Genomic DNA, 22,259 nt, shown 5'->3' with positions numbered 1-22,259 from the left:
AAGGTAAGGTTCTTTACTGTCACTGCCAATGCCTCCCTTCTGAAAGTATGCCAGGGGAAAGTTATAATGGGAGCACTGCCAGATACAACATGTACCTTGAATCTTTCTTTCTTCTTTTGCTTAAGGCTACCTTTTTCTCTAATACTTTCCGCTCTTTAAGGACTTCTTTAATTCTGGGGGTTTTCAGTTCCAAAGTCTTTGTTGATGATTCTTCTAAGTCCACACTATTTTTGCCTAGGAAAGAAGCAATATCAATAAGCTGTACTTTAGAATGGAATTTATAAACAGTGTAATATTTATTTTTCATTGAGAATTTCTGATCAATGTAAAAGTGCTGAATGGCTTTAATATCCTTAAGTTGTACTAGAAGAAAAGTAATATTTTAGATGGACAAGTCTTAGCTTTTTTATTTCAAATGCTTATGTGTGTGTATTTTTTTTTTTTTTGTATGCTACATAGGATCAGTGCCCAGAGAAAGTGCAATTTTATTCAATGAAATATTCCAGATAAATGTTTGACACTTTAGTAAACAAAAAAGCACAGATTAATTCCACTAATATCACCAGCAAGGCTTGATTACTCACATGCAAACAATCCATTTTCCAGTGATAATTCATTCCACAATGGCTGGAAAATAAATTGCTAATGAGAGCTGTATAAGCTGGTACCTGACAGAATGTATAACTTAGATACAGCAATAGAATTTAAAAAGTGATACATCAGAATAAAAAAAAAAACCTTCCATATTTAAGAATAATTTTTTTAATACAACAGCTTTATTGAGATGCAATTTAGATCATTTTATATCATCTCATAAGTAATATGAATATCTAGAAAATAATGGAGTATACAAGATAATTTAAAATATTAAAGTTAACACCTCCTATACCTTGACTCTTAGCTTTTGAAGACTTTGTCTTTTCTGCCTTCTGCTTTCGTTTTTCTTCAAGTTTCTCTCTATTAATTTGCCTTCTTAAAAGCCTCTCTTCTTTTTCTTTAGCCTAAAACCACAAAATATTCACAATTATCCTGACCAACTATTAGGCAAAAGCAAAAACAATGAAAACAAGTATGTTTACCCTTCAAATATTCTTACAAAATAATGGGCTTTGCAAAGGTGCATACACATTATATAATTTGGAAGCTACCAGAAGAGACAGATCAGAAAATTTTCCATTACTCTTTCAGATTGCCATTAGTTTAAGGAATAGGAAAGGTATCATTTTGGGAAATGCTGGTTTAACAAACCAGTTACTTCAATTAAAAGGCTGGCTGGGGCGCCTGGGTGGCGCAGTCGGTTAAGCGTCCGACTTCAGCCAGGTCACGATCTCGCGGTCCGGGAGTTCGAGCCCCGCGTCGGGCTCTGGGCTGATGGCTCAGAGCCTGGAGCCTGTTTCTGATTCTGTGTCTCCCTCTCTCTCTGCCCCTCCCCTGTTCATGCTCTGTCTCTCTCTGTCCCAAAAATAAATAAACGTTGAAAAAAAAAAAATTAAAAAAAAAAAAAGGCTGGCTGTGAAAATATATATGAACATCAATGTACATATGTACACAGGCAAATCTCCTGTGTACAATAATTTTTAAATTCTTCTTTTTTTTTTTTTTAATTTTTTTAGCATTTTTATTTATTTTTGAGACAGGGAGAGACAGAGCATGAACAGGGGAGGGTCAGAGAGAGTGAGACACAGAATCCGAAACAGGCTCCAGGCTCTGAGCTGTCAGCACAGAGCCCGACGCGGGGCTCGAACACACGGACCGCGAGATCATGACCTGAGCCGAAGTTGGCCGCTTAACCGACTGAGCCACCCAGGCGCCCCATTTTTAAATTATTCTTAAAAAAAATTTTTTTTAAACATTCATTTACTTTTTGAGAGACAGTGAGCGGGGAAGAGGCAGAGGGAGAGGGAGTCACAGATTCCAAAGCAGGCTCCAGGCTCTGAGCTGTCAGCATAGAGTCCGACGCGGGGCTTTAACTCAAAAACTGCAAGATCACGACCTGAGCCGAAGTCAGACGCTTAACTGACTGAGCCACCCGGGCACCTCAAATTTTTAAATTATTCTTAAAGGAGAAACTGAAGTGCAGATTCAAGAGACAGGCTAGTTCTACAACAAATATGACTTGTGGGTTATGCTCTTGGGACCCAGGTTTTGGACATGGGACTTTCTGCTATCCTATGTTAAAAAAACAAGGGGCGCCTGGGTGGCTCAGTCGGCTGAGCATCCGACTTTGGCTCAGGTCATGATCTCATGGCTTTTGGGTTTGAGCCCCACATCGGGCTCTGTGTGGACAGCTCAGAGCCTGGAGCCTGCTTCAGATTCTGTGTCTCTCTCTCTCACTCTGCCCCTCCCTCGCTCATGATGTGTCTTTCTCTCTGTCAAGTATAAAAAAAAAAAAAAAAAAAGAAAAGAAATAAAATAAAATAAAATAAAATAAAAAAACAAGAATCTGGTCATCGTGGGTTACACCCCCCACCCTTTTCCAGCCAGAACTCCAAGTCTTAGAGGGCCAAACCCTAAGCATTGGTATAACCTCTGATGAAGCAAACTTCTCAGAGACAAGCAACTATCAGCATTTCCACCTCCTTCAAATGACCATCGTAGGTAACAGCATTTCCTCGCTCTAAGATGTGCAGCTCCATATTTTAATGTTTCTAAAACCATAAGTCATCTTAAAACTGATGTACACCTATGATAAGGTAGCAAATTTTTTTCTCTAAGAAGCTGTTAATCCAATGACACATCTTGTACCTAGGACATTTGTAGACTGCACTTCTCTCTTTTTGAAATAAAATTTTTTAACGTTTATTTACGTCTAAAAGAGAGAGCGAGCGAGCGCATGAGCGAGGGAGGGGCAGAGAGAGACAGAGACAGAACGTGAAGCAAGCTCCAGACTCCAAGCACAAAGCCTGACATAGGGCTCGAACCCACAAGCAGCGAGATCGTGACCCGAGCTGAAGTCTGACACTTAACCAACTCAACCACCCACCTGCACTTCTCTCTTAATCTTATGTTAATGGCTGCACATCCTATCTTTGTATGGGCTGGATCCACACTTGATTCAAACATTTCCATACTGTGAAACACTTGTTGCCCGGTTTTCACTATTAAGCATAATGACACAAACACCTGCGTCACACGTTTATGTCTGTTCTGCCTAAGTGACAGGCTGCTGAAGGCAGAACCTCCGTGTCATGGTTCTGTCTGCTGCCCAGTACCTTGCACACAGACTAGCCAGGTTTGTCAACCTGATGTGACAGGTTAAAATAGCGACAGATCGAATCTGACTTACAATAGACTGGCGTCGTTGTTCTACGGTAAGTTCATCATCAGAGTCGCTATAATACTTTGAGTAAAGATATGGTTTGTGAACATAAGCATGCCGCACGCTTTTTGCTTTTCCTTCACTGGGGTCGCTGTTTTGAGTTTTTGTTTTGTTCTGCTTGTTCTTCTCCTCATCTGGAAGAAAGCCAACAGAAAGAGGAGTGCTTCTGTGAATTACCAATAAAGTCGACACCATGCTTGATCAACATCAAGCAACAAAAGCAGTTATTGATATAGTTCAAGTGCATTTGTCAGCCCAATGGAAAATATCAGGATGCAAAAAAATCAGAAATAAACATTTTTAAAGGCTATCATCCCATCCATATCGAAATTTACTTCTTCCAATGAGCTTCTCACACATAAAGAAGGCCAAAAAAAATTAGACCCTGTCACCATTCAGGGTTCCCTGACAAATACTTAATTCTCGTTAGTACGTCAGTAGACTTGGTACGGACGTGGCTTTGCCACTGTAAAACTGAACAAGTTCACTTGAACCCACACTTTAAAGTAGGCTTGAGATTTTTTTTTTAATTTTGAGATTTTAATGACCACCTGAGAGTCTCTCACTACGCAAGAGGCAAGAGTCAATAATTGGCCCACACCAAGTATGTACTAAAAGCCCTCTACCCTAGGAAGGTGGGTATGTTTCCCACAACACAGCAAGTGAAGTAGAAAACCTGTAAACAAGGTCTTCATTTCTACCACTTAGTACTCTCCTACCAGTCACCTTCTTACTTCTTGGATCTCAGACATACAAAACCTAGTCCTGTCCAGGAAAAAAAGTGGAAAGCCCCACAAAAGCACCTAGAATGAGAATTTTAGTCAGGCTTCAGAAAGTGGGGTGCACACAGGATGAGTGATATCCATCATACACAGGGCCTACGGAACTGACCTCACAACGAGGTATGAAAAGCATACCTGATGTTGTTTTCTGGTCTGGTCATTTCGGTTTTAGGGGGATACTAAGGATGCAAACTGGGATGGACTGAAATTAAAAGGTGGAATTAAAAGCTTCTACTTTTTCCCCTCTAGGATTTTCTCTCTAGGTGTCCTATCCAAAAGCCCACGGCAAATTTACAAAATGCTGCTTACAAGTAGTTGCAAATAATATTTGATTTTTAACAAAGGTTGTAAGCAGAACTTAATCACGTGATACAGAGCACAAAGTGTTGGTCAGAAGCCCAGACCACGGTTGAAACTGACACCGGAGCTCAACAGCTGCGTGACCCTAGACAGGACACCTTCTCTTGGTGACTCTCTTTCCTCACCTGGACCTACTTCTCAGGATTGTTGAGGATTACAGGAGCTAGGACACAGAATAGTACACAGTGCCTGGAACACAGTAAGTGCTTAGTAAGGGCTGGGTGAAAAACAAACTCTACAGAGAAGTATGGTCTTGCCCGTAGCTTCTGGGAGGTAATCTCTAAGTCTGTGGAATGTCATGTCTGACACGAGTGTTTGTCTGCCTGGGGGTCTTGGGTCAAGCTAAATCAACTCATGGTATGATCTGGGTCAGTAGCTTTGGGCCATGGCATATCAGCTTGACCTGTGGAGGGGCTGGAGATTAAGATCTGACGCTATGTCTCCATGATGGAGCCCCAGTAGGAATTTTGGACATCAAGGTTTCTGTGAGCTTCCCTGGTTGGCGATTAGCCATATACATATTTCTGACATCAATGCCAGGAAGGTAATGCTCTCTGTGACCCCACAGGGAAAGGGCTTCCGGAAGCTCCGTGGACTCTGGCCTCTGTGCCTCTTCCCTTGGCTGATCTGAATGTGTGTCCCTTCACTGTAATAAACCACAACCATGAACTGTAAAGCTTTCAGTGAGTTCTAGGAGTCCTCCTAGAGAATCGTCAAACCTAAGGGTAGGCTTGGAGACCTCAACTTTGCAAATGGTTTCAGAAGTGAGAGCAGCCTTGGGGACTGTGCTCCCCCAACAACGCCCATACAAACCCACAGACACCCACACCCACAGCACCGTCATATACACTGCCTCCTCTACATCTTCTAATAAACCTGCGGGATGGAGTTCAAGGATGGAGAACCAAGGCTTGTGGAGTAACTTACCAAGCTTGCTCAGACAGACAACCTCGGAGCTGGGACTCAGAAACACATCTTCCAACTACAAAGTCCCATGCCCTTGCCAGTATACCACACTGTCTTTCACGATATAGCCATGTGAATATACAAACAATGCTCGACAGGAAGCTTCCCAGAGGCGTTATTAAGTAAAATGCTTTACCGTCTGACGTAATCTCTCCTTCTTCCATGCTATCAGACATTACAACTTCCTCCTCGGTGTCTTCTTCAAAAGATGAAAGGTCACTGGTATGGACAGAGCTAACTGTGATGTCTGTAAGTCCATCCACATCAGAATCTATCAAAGAGCAATCTTCGAGGAGGAAATAAAACACAAAGATAAGTCATGTTATAAGAACAAACTCAGTACCCAATTCCTAAATTACGTTTAAAATACTCTGCATTAAATACAGGTCAAAAAAATTGCCCCCCCCCCCCAACTGACACTCTTTGATCTGTAAACTGTTGCAGATTTTTGCAAGTTTTTATATACCTTCTTTTGTCCCTTCAATGGTTTTAGCTTTATTACTATTCTTTTCTGACGGGAGTTTTGAACATTCTACTTCTTTTTCCTTTGCTTGCTTTTCTTCTTTCGCTTTTTGTAGGTCCTCACTCCTTTTTGGATGGTCAAACTTCTTTTCGGTCTTTTCCTTCTTTTCTTTCTTTCTTTCTCCTTTGTCATTGCTCTCTGGTTTCTTTTCACCTTTGTCCGTTGATTTATTTTTTTGGTCAATGCTTTCCTGTTGAACATCCTTATTTAGCAGAATTGAACTATTACTCTCTTTCGTGTGATTTTTAATTTCCTCAACTGGACAAGGGAGATCATTTAATTCTTCAGACTTGGGGGCTGTTTCCTGTCCTTCCCCTGCAGAGTCGGGTGTAGACTTTTCTTTGTCAGCCATGTCCTCTGAAGTTCTCTCTTTCTCAGTACTAGTGTCAGTGCTGGGCTGAGATGGGAGTTTTTTGGACACTCTCTCACTGGTCTTGGTGTTTGATGTTTCTGTTGAAGCTCTGGCTGCACTAGCTTCTTGGTTAAGAGAAGTTATGGTTTCCAAGATTGACATGGCGTCATTGGCTACATTAGCGCTGGGTCCAGGCACTGGGACACCTTTGAGGGAAAGATGAGCGTTAGAAAAAACTATGCAGAAGTAAGCCCCTCTGATGAATCGATGCTACAAGACGCTCTCATCTTTATAAGACACGTATGCTGTCCAGACCATTCATATTCTTTTAGACTTTCGGATACCAATTCTAACACCGAGCACATTCTAAATCCTCTACTGTTCTAACACTGTGTCATAGGAAAGGCACCATGCAAACCTGAGAATAGTCTAATTCTCTTCGGTTATATTAATTATTCCCTCAGTTGAAACACACACACGGGGGCGCCTGGGTGGCTCAGTCGGTTAGGCGGCCGACTTCGGCTCAGGTCATGATCTCGCGGTCCGTGAGTTCGAGCCCCGCGTCGGGCTCTGTGCTGACAGCTCGGAGCCTGGAGCCTGTTTCAGATTCTGTGTCTCCCTCTCTCTGACCCTCCCCCGTTCATGCTCTGTCTCTCCCTGTCTCAAAAATTAATAAACGTTAAAAAAAAAAAAAAAAGAAACACACACGTACAGACAGCCAACACGTCAGGAAAATGTCTACCATTCTGCATTAATCTCAAAAAGAAATGTTCTATCAGTTGAGGAATGTGATATTTGAAATAAATACAATTTCACTAGAGTAGCCAAGGAACAAAATTGATAATTATATCCCTAGCTTGATACCCAGTTCAAGAAGCAAAGCAAAGGAACTGACCAAGAGTAAAAACAAAGCACCTTGTGTAATGACGGAAGAGTCTGGTTTCTCATCATCGGGGGCTGTGCTGCCACTTGCTTCCTCTTTGTGGTTTAGGGTGGCCAAAAACTCATGCACAGCTTTCTCCACCTGAGGTCTGAACGTGTGGTTGATCTTTGGATCCACAACCTGAGAAATAATTCGGTCAATACCAGACTCCAACATTCCTGATCTGAAACACAAAATAAGTTTTACAGAAAGGTAAAACACAATTTCATATGATTTACATTAACTGCTTTTAAATAAAATTGTACCTGTCACATATATGTTCAACCTGAAATTACCCAATCCACTCATCTCAATATATGGAAAGAATAGGCAATGGGGAGTCAGTTTCACACCAGGCAGCATTTAGGTCGATCACACTGCAAGAAAGTCTGTATACTTTCTACCAGCGGTGTCACTAGTGGAAACGCTAAAGCAGGCAAAACAAGAAACAAAACACCTTTAGAACTAGACACAATACGGGGCGCCTGGGTGGCTCAGTCGGTTAAACATCTGACTTCAGCGCAGGTCATGATCTCACTGGGTTTGTGAGTTCCAGCCCCACGTCGGGCTTTGTGCTGACAGCTCAGAGCCGGGAGCCTCCTTCAGATTCTGTGTCTCCTCCTCTCTCTGCCCCTCCCATGCTCATGCTCTGTCTCTGTCTCTCAATAATAAAAAAATAAACGTTAAAAAAAAAAAAAAAAGAACTAGACACAATACATTATCTACAGCCCACACTTCCAGGTGATGCTTACCTTACCCCAACCCTGGCCAGGGCATATGGGAATAAATGATCACTAAAGCTGAGTTCTGGGTATAAATCTATGGACTCCACAAATTTTTTTTTAGCAGAAAAATGTAAGCCTTTTAGAAATATGAGAATCTCCAGGAAAACTGAAGAACATACACAGAGTGTAATTTCAACAAGCTTATAAAACAAAGAAAAGAAAGCAAACTTCAGAAAAATAAAGAAAAACTTAAGACTTCTCATTTTCTTTTTATTACATTATCTTCCTGCTGTAAAAACTGATGATTTATTCATTCAACAATCAGGTTACGAGTGTCTTCTCCATAACAGGCACCGTGCTGGGGATCGGTCTGTTACAAATCAGACCTGGTTTCTGGTCTGGCGGGAGAGACAGACACGATTAAAATACCAGAGGGCAGGCACCATAAGACACCGTCTACTCTAGGAAAGAGGGGAATAGGGAAGTATTAAATATGTTTAGGGTGATCTGGGAATGCTTCACAAAGAGAAGACACTTCCACTGAGCCTTGATTTCCATAGAGGCAAAGAGGAGGAAAGAGCTGAGAGAAATACACGCAAGAGACGGGAGGAGCAAAGCGGGCGACATAGGCTGAAATGTGCAGAAAATCACAAAAGCGTGAGTAAAATAAAAGGATGTGGATTTGTTTTAAGAAACGCACTTACACCTCGTTTCTTGCTAAAACAAAACAAAACAAAACCAACCACCTGAGGAGCCAACGTTTCTGGACAGTATTGGATGAGCCGGGGGCTGTCTCTTCCAGCTTCTAGGCCTCGGCTCTCTCCGCGGAACGGGGGAGCCATCTCTCCTTACACTTGACAATGCTATTTTTGAGTGCAGCTCTTTCTGAGTGGAGGATGGATTTGATTTCCATTTCCTGAGGTACCTTGCAGCCTTGTGATACTATAATTCTACTTATGTGGGCCATAGAGAAAAATGAGTCAACACCGGACAAAGTAGGTAACCTGCTTTTTAAAGTTCTAAGATAAAAAAAAAAATGCAAATCCTGCACACATCGTTACATCTTAGAGGTGCCTTTAACATGTAGCAGGTGTAAAAGAAATAAGGACAAGCAATCTTAAAAATGTTTTCAGGCACACTACAAAGGCACAGCATAAAAAATAAAACCCACTCACCCTAACATCACTGCTGCAGCCGATGTTTCTCTGCCTCTATTCCAGGCCCTCGTCTATTTCAGTCTAGTCTCCCGCGAGGTCAGCTCTGATCTTAAATCAAAGTGGGGGCCATCCTAATGAACACACTGCTCTTAGTGGGCCCACTCTAGTATGGTGTGGTCACAGCAGCCTCACCAGAGGGAGATGCTACAGCCTTGGACTCAAGGGCAAAGCCGAAATGCCAGTAGGTAGTATTTTCCTGATTAAAGCTACTTCCTTTTCCTTTCAAATTCTGTTAAGATCATTACTTAGAGCTATCTGGCATTTTAGATTCTGTTGTTCAAATGAATGCATAAAAAGAACACTACTGAGAGGTGCCTGGGTGGCACAGTGGGTTAAGCTTCTGACTCTTGATTTGGGCTCAGGTCATGATGTCACGGTCGTGAGATCGAGCCCCACGTCGGGCTCTTCGCTGAGCATGAAGCCTGCCTGGGATTCTCGCTCTCTCTGCCCCTCTCCCACTCGCAATCTCTCAAAATAAATAAACATTAAAAAAAATACCACTGAGTCCGAAGATCAATTATTAAGTTGAACCATTTGAAATTGCCGTATTTTTGTCCTACAAAAATGGGAATTGTAGACGGTTCAGGCTAATGGTCAATTGAATATTTCTCAAAGTCTTTGTAGGAAAAACTGTTTGAAATTGTATGTATAGGGGCTGGTCCCTCTCTACAACAATAGCTGGACAACTAAATACTGTGGTATCTTTCCTTAAGGAAGCTTGAAAATGATATACTCAAGTGATATGTAACTTTACTCAGTAAGAGAATATTTTAATTAATGGGGCATCTGGCTGGTTCCGTTGGTTGAGCATCTGACTCTTGATTTCGGCTCAGGTCATGATCTCATAGTTTGTGAGTTCGAGCCCCACGTCGGGCTCTGTGCTGACAGCGTGGAGCCTGCTTGGGATTCCCTCTCTCCCTCTCTCTCTGCCCTTCCTCAGCTCATGCTCTCTTTCTCTCTCAAATAAAGATTTAAAAAAAAATAATAAATAACATAGCTAGCAGAGAATTTACAGATGTTAGTCTAAGAAGAGCAATTCCTCAATTATCCAAGGGAAGCTGTTTGTCCTGTTATGAAATGTCTCTAGAAGACAGGCACGTGGGTGGCTCAGTCGGTTAAATGCCAGACTTCGGCTCAGGTCACAATTCAGGGCTTGTGAGTTCGAGCCCCTCGTCCGGATCTGTGCTGACGGCTCAGAGCCCGGAGCCTGCTTCAGAGTCTGTGTCTCCCTCTCTCTCTGCTCCTCCCCTGCTTGCGTGCGCTCTGTCTCTGTCTCTCTCTCTCTCCCAAAAACTGAATAAACATTAAAAAAAGAAATTGAAGTGTCTCTAGAAGATAGTTCCCAAGACCCAGGCTGGTGGTCACAAGAACCCTTTACCGTAATGTACAGCAACCCCTCACTAAGCATGATTCTGTGAAAATGTCTTAGAAGGGGGCTATTAAGAATTGTTAAGTGCTTTCGATTTTACAGGGGTGAGAAAAGAATGAAGGACTGCTTCCCTCCTTGATAGGTTTTGCCTGCTGAGGGATAAATACAATGCTAGGAAATCTGCCTATGACTTCGGTCGCTCAACTTTTGAAAAAAAAGAATGCACCTCCCCCACACCGCCCCAGTAAAAACTCTATGCTTCCAAAGGGATGTAATGGCTGGTTTGAAAAGGGGGGCAGCTCCACCCTCTGTAATCTGGAGTGTTCTGTAGAAGGAGGGCAGGCCCCGACCTTGCCCCGAGGTTTGCCCCACCCCCACCCCCTGCTATGCCGGCTACTGGTCGGAAAAGCCTGGAAACGTTGGCAGCCACAGACCCTCGGGTTTTCAGGAAAGTCTTTGGCTTTTCCCATCAGGTATTAACCCTGCAGCCTTCCCTGGCGTCTTTTGACCTCTCGGGGACTGTTTTATAGGTTTCGCAAACATCCTTTAAAATGCAGACAACAAAGCTTTTGTTAAATTTCCCTCGTCTCTTATTCAGTAGGAGACAGTCAGGGGCCCCAGGTTCCAGGTGTCTAGTATTACGTGTGGCTAAATGGGTCTTTGAGACAGAGTGTGAAGCTTTGTTTGTGGGGCTTCCCCGGGGCCTGCACACCAGGTAGGCTTGCAGGGTTCCTACCCAGTTAGAGGGTTTGAAGAGGTGGGAGGTAGAAGATGAATTTGTTTAACTGTTTAAAAGTCACATTTCATTCTAAAAGATGAGCTTGAACGTAAATATTTGTCAAGAAAGGAAGACTGGGCACTCTTTAAATAACTCAGTCACCCCTTCCGCGGGGAGGGTGACGCAGGGATACGAGGTCCGGGTCTTCCTGTCTTGGCAAATATTTATATCCAAGAACAAGATGGTATTGTAAATCTGCTTTTCTGGGAACAAATATGATTTTTTTTATAGGTCCCTCTAAACACTCCAGCTCTTCTCATTCTCTTTATCTTACCCAAAATGGCTCTGACAGGTCCAAACACACTTTCCTGCTTTTTTTTTTTTTTTTTTTTGGCTATATCATCACTAAGAAGCAGACTTAAAAGTCACAGTAAAGTGCAAAAGAAAAAAAAAAGAGGGGAGTCGTATTAGAAGATAGGAGACATGGCCTCAAATTAGGGGAAATTATTTTAACTGCCGTGATCTAGAATGCCTTTTTTACTTATCAAAGCAGAATAATAAAGCCTGATCTTTATGGGATATTCTGGCACTTACCAGCAATTAACATTATACCCTAGTATTTTGTTTCTGGAGTCACATTGGCATCCTGGTCCTTCAGGTATTTCCAAAGGTCTGCAGAAGTCAGACTGCTAAAATTCATGGGGAAACGTGAAGCGATTTGAGCCCCCTCTAAAACTGCACTGCGTCATCCTCGAAACAGCCAACCAGACGTGATAAAACAACATCTAGCTTCCACAAAATGGTCTCTGCCTTCCACAGAGCAGACTGATGCCTTCAAGCCTGCCTAGGGACTCTGGGTCTGGAAGACTTACTTGAGCACCTGCTGTCTAATGTTGTTTCTCAGCTGGTTCTTATTGAGGTGAGGACTCCATGTATGAGTTGCCAAGTGGTTCGCAACAAAGCTGTCAACCCGTTGTCTCAGGTTCTGATAGGCAGGCTGGGAAGTGGGGGGGAAAGACAAATGTTAAAAATCACAAGTGTTACATAACATCAATATTTCTAAGTCTCAGGAATTTGAGGATGCTTAACAGTGTTAACGTTTTTTACATTACAGCATCAATGTGGCCACAAGGTTTCTCAGCTTAGGACCTTCCTGCTTCAGGATAACTGAGACATGCAAATACTGCTTATTTTGTCGAAGCCAAGACGCTTGGAGATAGGAGGACACAAAGAAGAAAGACATACCTCTCATCTGTAGACAAAGGACTCGAAAATCAGATACAAGTAACTATCTGGGTTAGGTTAGCTTCAGATGATCTGGAGCCAAGAAAGGGAGGGGAGCAGAGGAATAAGTCTTTGCTGAGGATGTGGCATTTGAGTTGGACCCTCCGAGTTTCACAAAGCAGCTGGTCATCGGAGACGCAGGCCTTGCACATACAGCCAACAATAGAAGCAGTGCAAGTGGATGAGAAAATGTGGGGTCAGGAGCATCTGGGAGCCTCCAAGTTGGTGGGGGAAGAGAATATAAAAAAGCAGAGATACGAGGTTGCAGACAGCCCGCGGCCACAGGCTGAAGGGCATCCCAGACGTGTAGACGTCTGGGATTATGGGGTTGAGGACAGGAACTCACTGCACGTGAGCAGAGGGATACGCTATGGCTGAGCTTTCTGCCCAGTAATCTTCCGACAGGGAGAGAGTAAAGAGACACACGATATACTTTGGAAAGGAGGCAGTAACTACAGCGACGAAGATGCGTACCGGGGGAGTGGAAACGGGCTGAACCAACACTGCAAGCAGGCATTCGATCTAACGTAAGCGGTGGTCCTCAACCAGAAGCGATTCTGCCTCCACCACCCCCACCCCAGGGCACTTTAGACAATGTCTGGAGACAGTTTTGGTGGCCACAACTCAGGGAGCTGCCACTGGCATCTTGTGCGTTGAGGGCAAGGATGCCGCTGAGTGCCCTAGAGTGCAGAGGGAACCCGAACAACAAAGAACGTTCCAGCCCAGAATGTCAACGGTGCTGAGGCTGAGAACCCCTAAGTTAAGGGAAGCAGGAGAGAGAACACATGGTATGTCACTTTTTTTTTAAGTTTATTTTTGAGAAAGAGAGAAAGAGAGAGAGAGAGAGAGAACAGGGGAGGGGCAGAGAGAGGAAGACAGAGAATCCCAAGCAGGCTCCACTGTCAGCGCAGAGCCCGATGCTGGGCTCCAACTCGCAACCCGCGAGAGAACCGTGAGATCGTGACCTGAGCCAACATCAAGAGTCGGACGCTTAAGTGACTGTGCCATCCAGGCACGGACTTAAGTGACTGTGACATCCCCGTATGTCACTTCTTAAAAGGACATGCCTAGGAGTGCTTGACCACCCTATCAGGACTGCACCCCTCCTTCCTAGAGCCTGCCCCCCCAACCCCCACCACTCGCGGTCTGTCACGTGGCTTTTCATGTAGTGGAGTGAGAGTCCCTGAATGGCCATACGGCTTCATCTGCTGTTTGTGGCTCCTAACCTTACCCTTCAAAGCCCGTAGTCCAGTGAAACATTCTCACGCCTTCAATCTTCTGTACCTACCATTCCCTCTACTCTCTATTTGGCAAACTTCTCGCCTTCAGAGCTCACCCTCATCTGTGATGTCACCCCTGGCTTTCCCCCATGTTCCTCCCATCCTGTGTACATCCCCCCTTTCCAACAATGCTTGCCCTGTACTGTATTTTGGGGAAGGGGTTATTTATCTCTCCACTGAAGAGGAAGCCGGGTCCTCACATTCCCTTCATCTTTGTTTCCACATAGTTTCTCACACTGCTTGGCAGATAAGCAATTAAAAAAGTAGCTGTCCGCGGAGATGGCCAGATACCTATCTCAGGCACAGATGATAAGACTTCGTCCCTTTGTGATGCCCCCTCATCCCTCCCAATTTCCAGACTTTTCCTGATTCCTATTTCCTGTCCTACAAGAAACACTCAGGATCCCGTCTCACATCCCTCTCCATTTATCCAAAATCAACGTGAACTAAAACGAATTCTTTCTCCCCACTGACTCTAAAACATAATTCTTGTCTCCAGTATCCCCCAATCCCAGAACCACTGGACTCAAACATCATCACAAAGCATTCAGCACTCTTGCTGCCCCAAACAAGCTCCAATCTGAACTACAACAGGTTAAGTCTCCTTGTTGCCACATTCTCCTTTCAGTAAAAAGCCTAGTGACTTCAGCAATATTTTGGATCCCATTACTCCTCTGAGAAGCTTTCCTTTTCCTCTTTTCTTCCTTTTCCAGTGCTCTGCTCAAAAGCCTTGGAGTCATCCTTGACCCCTCCCTTTCTCTTCCACCCCACCTCCAAACCTTTGGCAAATTCTGTCCGCAGTAGCATCAAAATACACTCAGAATCTGACCACGTTCCACCCCCTTTACCGCCACCCCTCTGGTCCAAGGTGCTCTCATCTCCTCTCTCGATTCCCAACCTATCTCCTTTTTTTTTTTTTTCAACATTTATTTATTTTTGGGACAGAGAGAGACAGAGCATGAACGGGGGAGGGGCAGAGAGAGAGGGAGACACAGAATCGGAAACAGGCTCCAGGCTCTGAGCCATCAGCCCAGAGCCCGACGCGGGGCTCGAACTCGCGGACCGCGAGATCGTGACCTGGCTGAAGTCGGACGCTTAACCGACTGCGCCACCCAGGCGCCCCTCCCAACCTGTCTCCTTACTTCTGACCACTTGCCCACCTGAAGTCTATTTTTCACACAGTGGCTCGGGTTAATCTTCCAAAATTAGGGTAATCATATATTTATTGTCCAAACCACATCATGACTGAGCGTGAGGGGGACACCCTTAATAATTACACACCTAAACCCAACCCATCTAAAAGGGGAGTCAGACCACGTCCTTAGGCTCAGAAGGTGCCAATGGCTTCTCAGCTCCAGTAAAAGCCAATTTCTTACCATGGCGTCCAAGGCCTGCCAGATCCATGAAGGGAGGGGGGACGGAGGGCCACTCCTATCTCACCTTCTGTCACTTTCTCCCTCACCAGGTCCGGCCTCAGGCCTTCCCACTGGCTGTGGTCTCTACTCAGAGCACTGAGCCCCACACAGCTGGCTGGATGGTCTCTTCGGTTCCTTCAGTGACGGCTCAAGTAACACCTTCTCGAAATCTTCCCCGGACAACTTACTGAAAACGAATCAGCAACCCTTCCCAACCTCACCCTGCTTTATTTCTTCCACAGAACCTATTACACGTTATCCCCTGTCTGCTTTTCGCTGCTGGGATGCAAGCTCCATAAAAGCAAGGAGGTTTTGTTCACTGCTGTATCCTGGCATCTGAACAGTGCTTTGTACATAATGAATATGTGTTGGGTGAGTAAGTTTATATACTCTGTCTTCAATATTCCTTTCAAATCTAAAAAGAAAAAAAAAAAAAAGAGGCAATAGTCACAGTGACCAGGAGCCACTTGTAACTGAGAAAGTATACAAAACTTGGCCTTTATTACCTGGGGAGAAAGGTGCCATATTTATTTGGTTGGTGAGTTCTCTGCCTGGGACAGAAGGACAGGCCTCTCTTGATCTTCCCTCTTCACACTCTCCAGGGTGACCTCAGAGCCAACGGGTCAGAAACGGCAGGGATCTGAGAACTAGTAATCTACAGCAGAGGAGCCTCAGCCTTAGTTAGATCTTGGGATGACTAAGGTTCTCATTCTTTGGGTAGGAGGGCTGATTGGTTTGCTAAGGTCAGATCCCTCTCTTGGTTGGTTAGAGGCCATCAATAACCCCAGGGCAGTCTGGAGGGTTTTCTGGCCCGCAGGAATGCCAGCGGACTTTCGTACTTCTCATCTTGCTTTAACCACACTGGGCTGGATGGTGGCTTTGCTCTTGGAGAGCTCCTGATAGGTGTCAAATGTCTTGATTCTTAAATATGCATGTGACTGACAAGCCAGTTACTGCTATAACCCTATAGATTCTATACTGCAGGTCAGAATTTGACATAAAGCAGGTCAGTCTTCAGGGTTCAATTATCAAAAGCACCATACCACAAATGGTCTCAATTACAAGTTGTTCTTACAGAGCAGATTCGACGGTTCCCTAAAAGTGATGCTCCTTTGCATGAACAGGGGATCTTACGTCTACTCTGACCCACTCATCACATGGAGAGGAATGTCAGGCTCAAAAGAAAACCTTGGCTTCTGTAGGATTTTTGAGACTGTCAAATTTAAGTCATATGTATGTATACGTATATACGTATATGTGAAAAAGGATATAAAATGCTACAAAACAAGAAGAAACACTTTAAATCAGATTAAAATCTGCATAATCGTTAGTAAAGCCAAGGAACAGGAAGAGGGAGACACTCATGGGGGAAAGAGGAAAGAGAACCAGAACCAGGAGGCACAGAGGTAGACGACAAGGAGGAAGAAGAGAGGAGGGGAGGCATCAGGAGTGAAGACAGAGGGAGAAAGCAAGCACAGGAGGGGTGAGGAAAGAATTTCCGCTGCACACAGGCATCCTTTTCCGTCAGGGAAGGGGTGTTATTTCAGTTCTCTAGTTTCCAACATTAAAACAAGGGACCTTGTTCTGCGGCCCCTGAAGTCCTTGCAACTGGGTATTAGGTTGAGCCACATGTAACTGCCGACAGTCGACCTTTTCTGAACGACGAAAGTTGCACTTTAATATGCACAGGTACATTTTTTCGTGGGAGAAGGTCCTGGCTTCATTAGATTGTCCAAGCAACCGTCCTCCCTTCCTTCCCACCAAGAAAGGTTTTCAGGCTCCACTTTGAGAGGATCTGGCAGGGGCATTACAAACACGTAACAGTAACATTTAGTGGGGATGGGGGATGAAGATAAATTTGAGCCTTAGGTGTTGCAGCGCCCCCTTTAGCATATTCAAGTTTCCAATGTGCCTGCCCAAGGGTAACATAGAGATGTGGTTTCTCAGAACAGCAGAGTGAAATCTCTATTTGCCCGATACAAATAACCAGCGTCATCTACATAACACGTACCTGGATCTGTCTCATCTCCCATTTTTTTTTTTTTTTTAAAAAGGGCAACAGACATTTTCAAAAAGATGGCTGTGCATATTCCCTAAAACAAAGTGAGAAAACTATATACTTCCTACACAGATGAATATCTCCAAGTATCTTGAATTCTCTGTGGTGTAAAAACCCCAACACCCCGAAAAAGCACATTCTACTTCTGGTCCACATGGTGGATCAGAGACCCCCAGATTCTCCAGAGGGTTTCCCCAGGGAAGACAGCAGAATCGTGTGCAGTTTCCATCAAATCCTGGTGGACAAGAGTCACAAGGAAAAATCCGTGTAAGGATGCAAACACTCCTTGTCTCAAAGACATGAGGTTCCTCAGAAAATGTGAGGAATGTGTTGAGAAAACCCTCACCCCGTGCAAACCCCAATCTGAGGGACCCAACCAGATATAAGCCAAATACCCCAATTTCCTAATTGTTTCCAACTGAAGCTTCCTGCTTCAATCATTTCCAGAATTCCAGACTCTGTGTTCCATCCTCCTCACTGATCGCTCTATCCTGGTTGTCTACTGCTCATTCTTTGCAGAATCAGCAAAGTGCACTCATTCCAGCTACCACCCCCTTTCACTCCGACATTTGGTACAAAATCCTTCCCCTTCCCAGCCCCTAACTCTTTCCATGCAAGGAAGCACCTTGCTGACCTTTCCCCTCTTCCCATTACTCTCCAGAACTCTCTTCTTTCCTGTCCTTCTTCCACTTCAATACCTGCTGTCACCTCTCCTCCAACCTTTCCTCACTGAATGGCTTGGTTCTCCCTATCCCCCTGCCCCTTGTCACTTCAGAGAAGTGACTTGGCCTGAGCCACCTTAATCAGGCAGTCAGCGGTGGAAACAAGAGTCTCAGTCTCTCTAGCCCACCTTTCCACCGACCGGCTCTGTCTCCTTACCTCTGCACCCACGCACACAGTGACCAGCAATGCACAATGCTAATAATTTGATTCATTACCACTGGATTCCTCCAAAGGACACAGACATGACCCTTCCCGCCCAAAAATCTTCAAGAGAGCACGCAAAAATAACTTGGATACAAAGTAAACCACGAAAAAACAAAAAAAAGAAAAAGACCAAAGACGAAAGCCCTGTTAGCATTAGTGTTTCCAGACGAGTCTCCCGAAGAACCATGACTTAGTCTTGCTCACCACCATACTCCCCGCGTCCAAGCAGGGCAGGTGATTAACACGAGCCCGTTAAACGAACGACAGGATCGGCGAATGAATGAACGCACCGAGCCTCGCACAGTGCCCGGCCCCTAGCAGCCGCTCAAAGAGGAAGCGGCTGCCCAGGGAACCTGGGGAGGGAGAGGCGCTCTCAGCAGGGGCCCCAGCTGGGGAAGTCGAGGCGCAGCCGGCCGACGGACGAGTGCGGGGCACTGCCCGAGAGGGCCGCCCTCGGGGTCCTCCCCTTCGCCCTGCCCCCGCAGCCCCCGTGCGCCCCGAACCTTGGTGTCCACGTCGGCCAGGCAGTCCCTGCGGAACTGGTCGAAGAGCCCCTGGCTCTTGAGGTGGTTCACGATCATGGCCACGAGCTGCGGGTCCCCGGCGCCGGCCCCCGCGCCGCCCGCCGCACCCGGGCCAGCGCCGGGGCCCGGCGGCGGCGGCGGCGGCTGCGGCTGCGGCGGGGGAGGCGGCGGCGCCGGAGGAGGCGGCTGCGGCTGCGGGTTGGTGGCCATGGAGGCCTGGGCCGCGGAAGGCGCAGGCCCGGGCGGGCGGGCGCTCCTGGGAGGCGGCGGCTGCACCGGTCCCGCCGCCTGAGGGAAGCCAACGGGATGTTGTTACGGAACCAGCGGATCCAGAGCAACCCCGGAAGTGAAAGGGAACCAGGGGAAGAGAGGAAAAGGAGGTGACAATAGCAACGGAGGCTTGGCGACGGGAGCCGCGAGGGGCCAGTTCCGGCCGCCCGCGGGCGCCCTCGCGAGGCGCGCTTGCGGCGGAAGCGGCGGCGACCAGGCGCTGCGAGCCGCGGCGTCGGGGCCAAAGACCAAGGTCAGGAATCCGGGGTGGTCGGGCGTGCGAGCCACGCGACTCTCCGGGCCAGGGGGCCGACTGGGCGCCCGCGCGGCGCCGGCCGGGTTCCCTGCGCGGTGGCATTTAGGCCTGACGCCCTTGCTTCTCTTACACGGAGCAGTCGAGATCCATAGTCGTTTGTAATGCGAACCGTAGGTGGAAGTGCTTCTCTAAACTCTCCCAACCGTCTTCGCTCAGCCTACGATCCGGCCCAGTTTTCTTCCAAGCAGGTAGCTCCAGCCGCCTCCTGTCTTTCTTCCCCCCTCTCCCTCCGGTTTTTCCGTGGGCGTCCCCCTCTTACTCCGAATGTGCCCGTGGTCTGGAACTCGCTCCATCCCAACAGCACCTTCCTGCCCGTGAAGACAAGCCCCCAGGCTTTTAGTTTTAACGGTTTGTTATGGATTACTTTGATAGGAACAGGTAACGCTCCTGTAGCTCTCATGCAGCACTGTGTGCCCCGCATGGCCCTGAAAGCTTCTTATATGCATTAATTAGTTCAGTCTTTGGAACGACACTAAGCTACTAGGTCTTAGTACTATCATCGGTTTGCAAATCAGGAAACGGAGGCCCTTGAGACGTTAAGTAAATTGCCTAAGGTTACACAGCAAGCAAATCGCCCGTTTCTAGACTAATCTATTTTTTAAAATTATTAGTACACAAAGTGAAATAAGTATTAACAAATTTTCGTAATTATTTAGTAGAATGCAAAATTTATTGGAAAATACATCTTGGTTAAGCGGATACTGTTGCTTTTACAAATTCATTTGTCTGTGGATGAATACGCTTCATTGTTGGAAGGAGAAAGGCTGAGCATGACTTCTGTTGTTATTTCTAGTTTTTATAGCTCTACGTCCTGAAAAACCGTGTTCATATAAACAAGTACATACCTGTGAATGGAGTCTTACTATAGCAATGTCACTCAATTCTTGATCTCAAAAAATTAGAGTTGATGACTTATGAGTTCACTTACTCAATTCAGCCTCCTTCAATTTTGTTGAAAGCAAAGAATTGAAAACCACCCGACTTGTCAAAGGATTTGTGTATCTAGTCCTTATTGTTCCACTTTTTCAGTTTCTGGGAAATATAACAAATAGGCTTAACAACATATCAAATGACTATGAATTAGACTTTTTTTTTTTTTCAGTGAGATGTATCTTGTGTAACCTGACACGCTCAAAATTTGGGGAAAATCTAGACATTGTTCATTTTTGTAAGTGGCTGCAGATAAATTTTTTTTTTAATTTTGTTTTGTTATCGGATAGCTCGGTTTTGTTTTGTCAAGACTTTGCAGCTAATTATATAGCTCATTCCAGTTGAAACTTTGTCAAGCATGGAAAATGTTTGTCATATACCCTAATTAATAGCGCCCGTTTTCACCATCGAACCAGCCAAATTGGATTTAGTTTCCGTGAGAAACACTTTGACTTCCTTGTTTCAGTTTAAATAAAGTGTCTTGCATTTTGAGGATTGTAATGAAGACTGCGGAGAGAAAAAGTCGTTGAATGAATTGTAAAAGATTTACTAAAAGCAATAAAGATTAAAATAGTGTAAGACACAATTGTTTTATCCATTTTCAAAATCAGTGAAAATGAGATGCAAATATGATGTTTCCCTTAGTTATCAACAGTGCAATATAATTTGCTAAATATATTTATATTATTTATTAAGTGTGTCTAGTATGATAAAAGGCATGGCATTTGGTATGTATGGGTGCTTGTATCACCAAACTTATTCAGCTTTAGGGGAATAACTAAGTATGAATCATCCATAAAAATTCAGCAAAACTCCATGAATATAGTCAGTCATAGTGATCAAACCTAAAAAAAAAATAATAATAAGGCATTTTTGCTACTAAAAATAAATTGGTTCATTGGCTAGTAAATTTTTTGTTTTGTGAACATTTAGAAAATCCTAAATATTTTCTATGTAAGAACTGATTATAATTTAAACAGATGATCCAAAAAGACCAGTATCATTTCTTAAATGACCCTCCACCCACCCAAAGCCCAGTTAAAACCCTGAAAGTTCACTTTTTCAATGACACCAGAACACGTTTTTAGGTGGGGTTCAAAAGCCCATTAAGTTGTTCTTTTTTTTTAATTGTATTATTATTATTTTTTTTAGTTTATTTGTTTTTGAGACAGAGACAGAGAAAGATAGAGTGCAAGCAGGGGAGGGGCAGAGAGAGGGAGACACAGAATCCAAAGCAGGCTCCAGGCTCTGAGCTGTCAGCACAGAGCCCGACTGGGGCTTGAACTCTCACGAACTGTGAGATCATGAGCTCATGATGGGAGCCCCCCAGGGGCCCCGCCCACGAAGTTTTTGTAACAGTTTTTGTCAGGTTGTGGGGAGAGGAAACGATGTGTGGCTTGCCTCCCCGCAGCAAGCTCCGCAGTCACAGCCAGCCCTCCGTTTCGGCTGTAGTATAAAATACCCAGTAAAGACGGAAGTGGCCGTTGCACAGAGCGTTATAAAACGTGAATGTGAGAAGTGGGGAGCGGGGGGGGGGGTGCTTTCTTCTCTGGAAGGAACTTCAAAGAATTGCCCCTTGCTCCAGGGTCAGGACCTGGAGATGGGGTGTCAGAGGGGAGACGGTCAGGTAGAGGGCTGGTTGTCCAGGGCAGCATTTGGCTGGCAGGCACTGGAAACTTCCTTGTTCCTTGCCGGTCTGGGAGTGCTCAAGAGTAGAGGTGTTTTGGCAACGGTGGCTGTGTGAGCATATGCTAGAGCTGCAGAGTTCGAGAAGGTCGCTGAGTCCTAGCTGGTAGGACAGTGGAGGGTGGGACTAGCACAGCAAGATAGCAGTGATGGCAACTGAGAACCAGGGCTGGGCCCTGGGATACTGGGGCAGGAAGTCCAGAGGAGAGAAATCATGATGTGGGGTGTGGTGGGGGGAGCTGGGAAGGGACACTTTCTGGTGAAGTAGGACGTACCCATCACCTTAGTTACTCATACTTGACGTGATAGGAGAGT

At 45.2% G+C, this 22,259-nt stretch overlaps 1 protein-coding gene and 1 long non-coding RNA gene across 4 annotated transcripts in view; one reads left to right on the top strand and one right to left on the bottom strand.

The window, feature by feature from the left end:
* Nucleotides 1-19,104, bottom strand: part of BOD1L1 (biorientation of chromosomes in cell division 1 like 1) — a 54,324-nt gene extending 35,220 nt beyond the window's left edge. For 2 of the 3 annotated variants that reach the window (XM_019829965.3, XM_023253306.2), the window contains exons 1-8: nucleotides 18,722-19,104; nucleotides 12,126-12,250; nucleotides 7,218-7,408; nucleotides 5,894-6,508; nucleotides 5,564-5,713; nucleotides 3,287-3,453; nucleotides 890-1,001; nucleotides 96-234 (exon numbers count right to left, since the gene is read on the bottom strand). In XM_019829965.3, coding sequence (XP_019685524.3) covers nucleotides 96-234; nucleotides 890-1,001; nucleotides 3,287-3,453; nucleotides 5,564-5,713; nucleotides 5,894-6,508; nucleotides 7,218-7,408; nucleotides 12,126-12,250; nucleotides 18,722-18,952 — 1,730 coding nt within the window. In that variant the 5' untranslated portion in view covers nucleotides 18,953-19,104. Of the gene's footprint in view, nucleotides 1-95; nucleotides 235-889; nucleotides 1,002-3,286; nucleotides 3,454-5,563; nucleotides 5,714-5,893; nucleotides 6,509-7,217; nucleotides 7,409-12,125; nucleotides 12,251-13,011; nucleotides 13,316-18,721 lie in introns of those variants that run through there. The other variant, XM_045056578.1, reaches the window with a different exon arrangement.
* LOC111560207 lies at nucleotides 13,237-15,594 on the top strand. Its single transcript, XR_002741950.2, has 3 exons — nucleotides 13,237-13,325; nucleotides 14,317-14,411; nucleotides 15,283-15,594. It is a non-coding gene; the product is annotated as an uncharacterized LOC111560207 (long non-coding RNA).
* Nucleotides 19,105-22,259: the final 3,155 nt, after the last annotated feature.

This window comes from Felis catus, chromosome B1 (assembly GCF_018350175.1).
Source record: "Felis catus isolate Fca126 chromosome B1, F.catus_Fca126_mat1.0, whole genome shotgun sequence".
Classification (NCBI taxonomy): domain Eukaryota; kingdom Metazoa; phylum Chordata; class Mammalia; order Carnivora; family Felidae; genus Felis; species Felis catus.
This window is presented reverse-complemented; position numbering and strand designations above follow the sequence as displayed.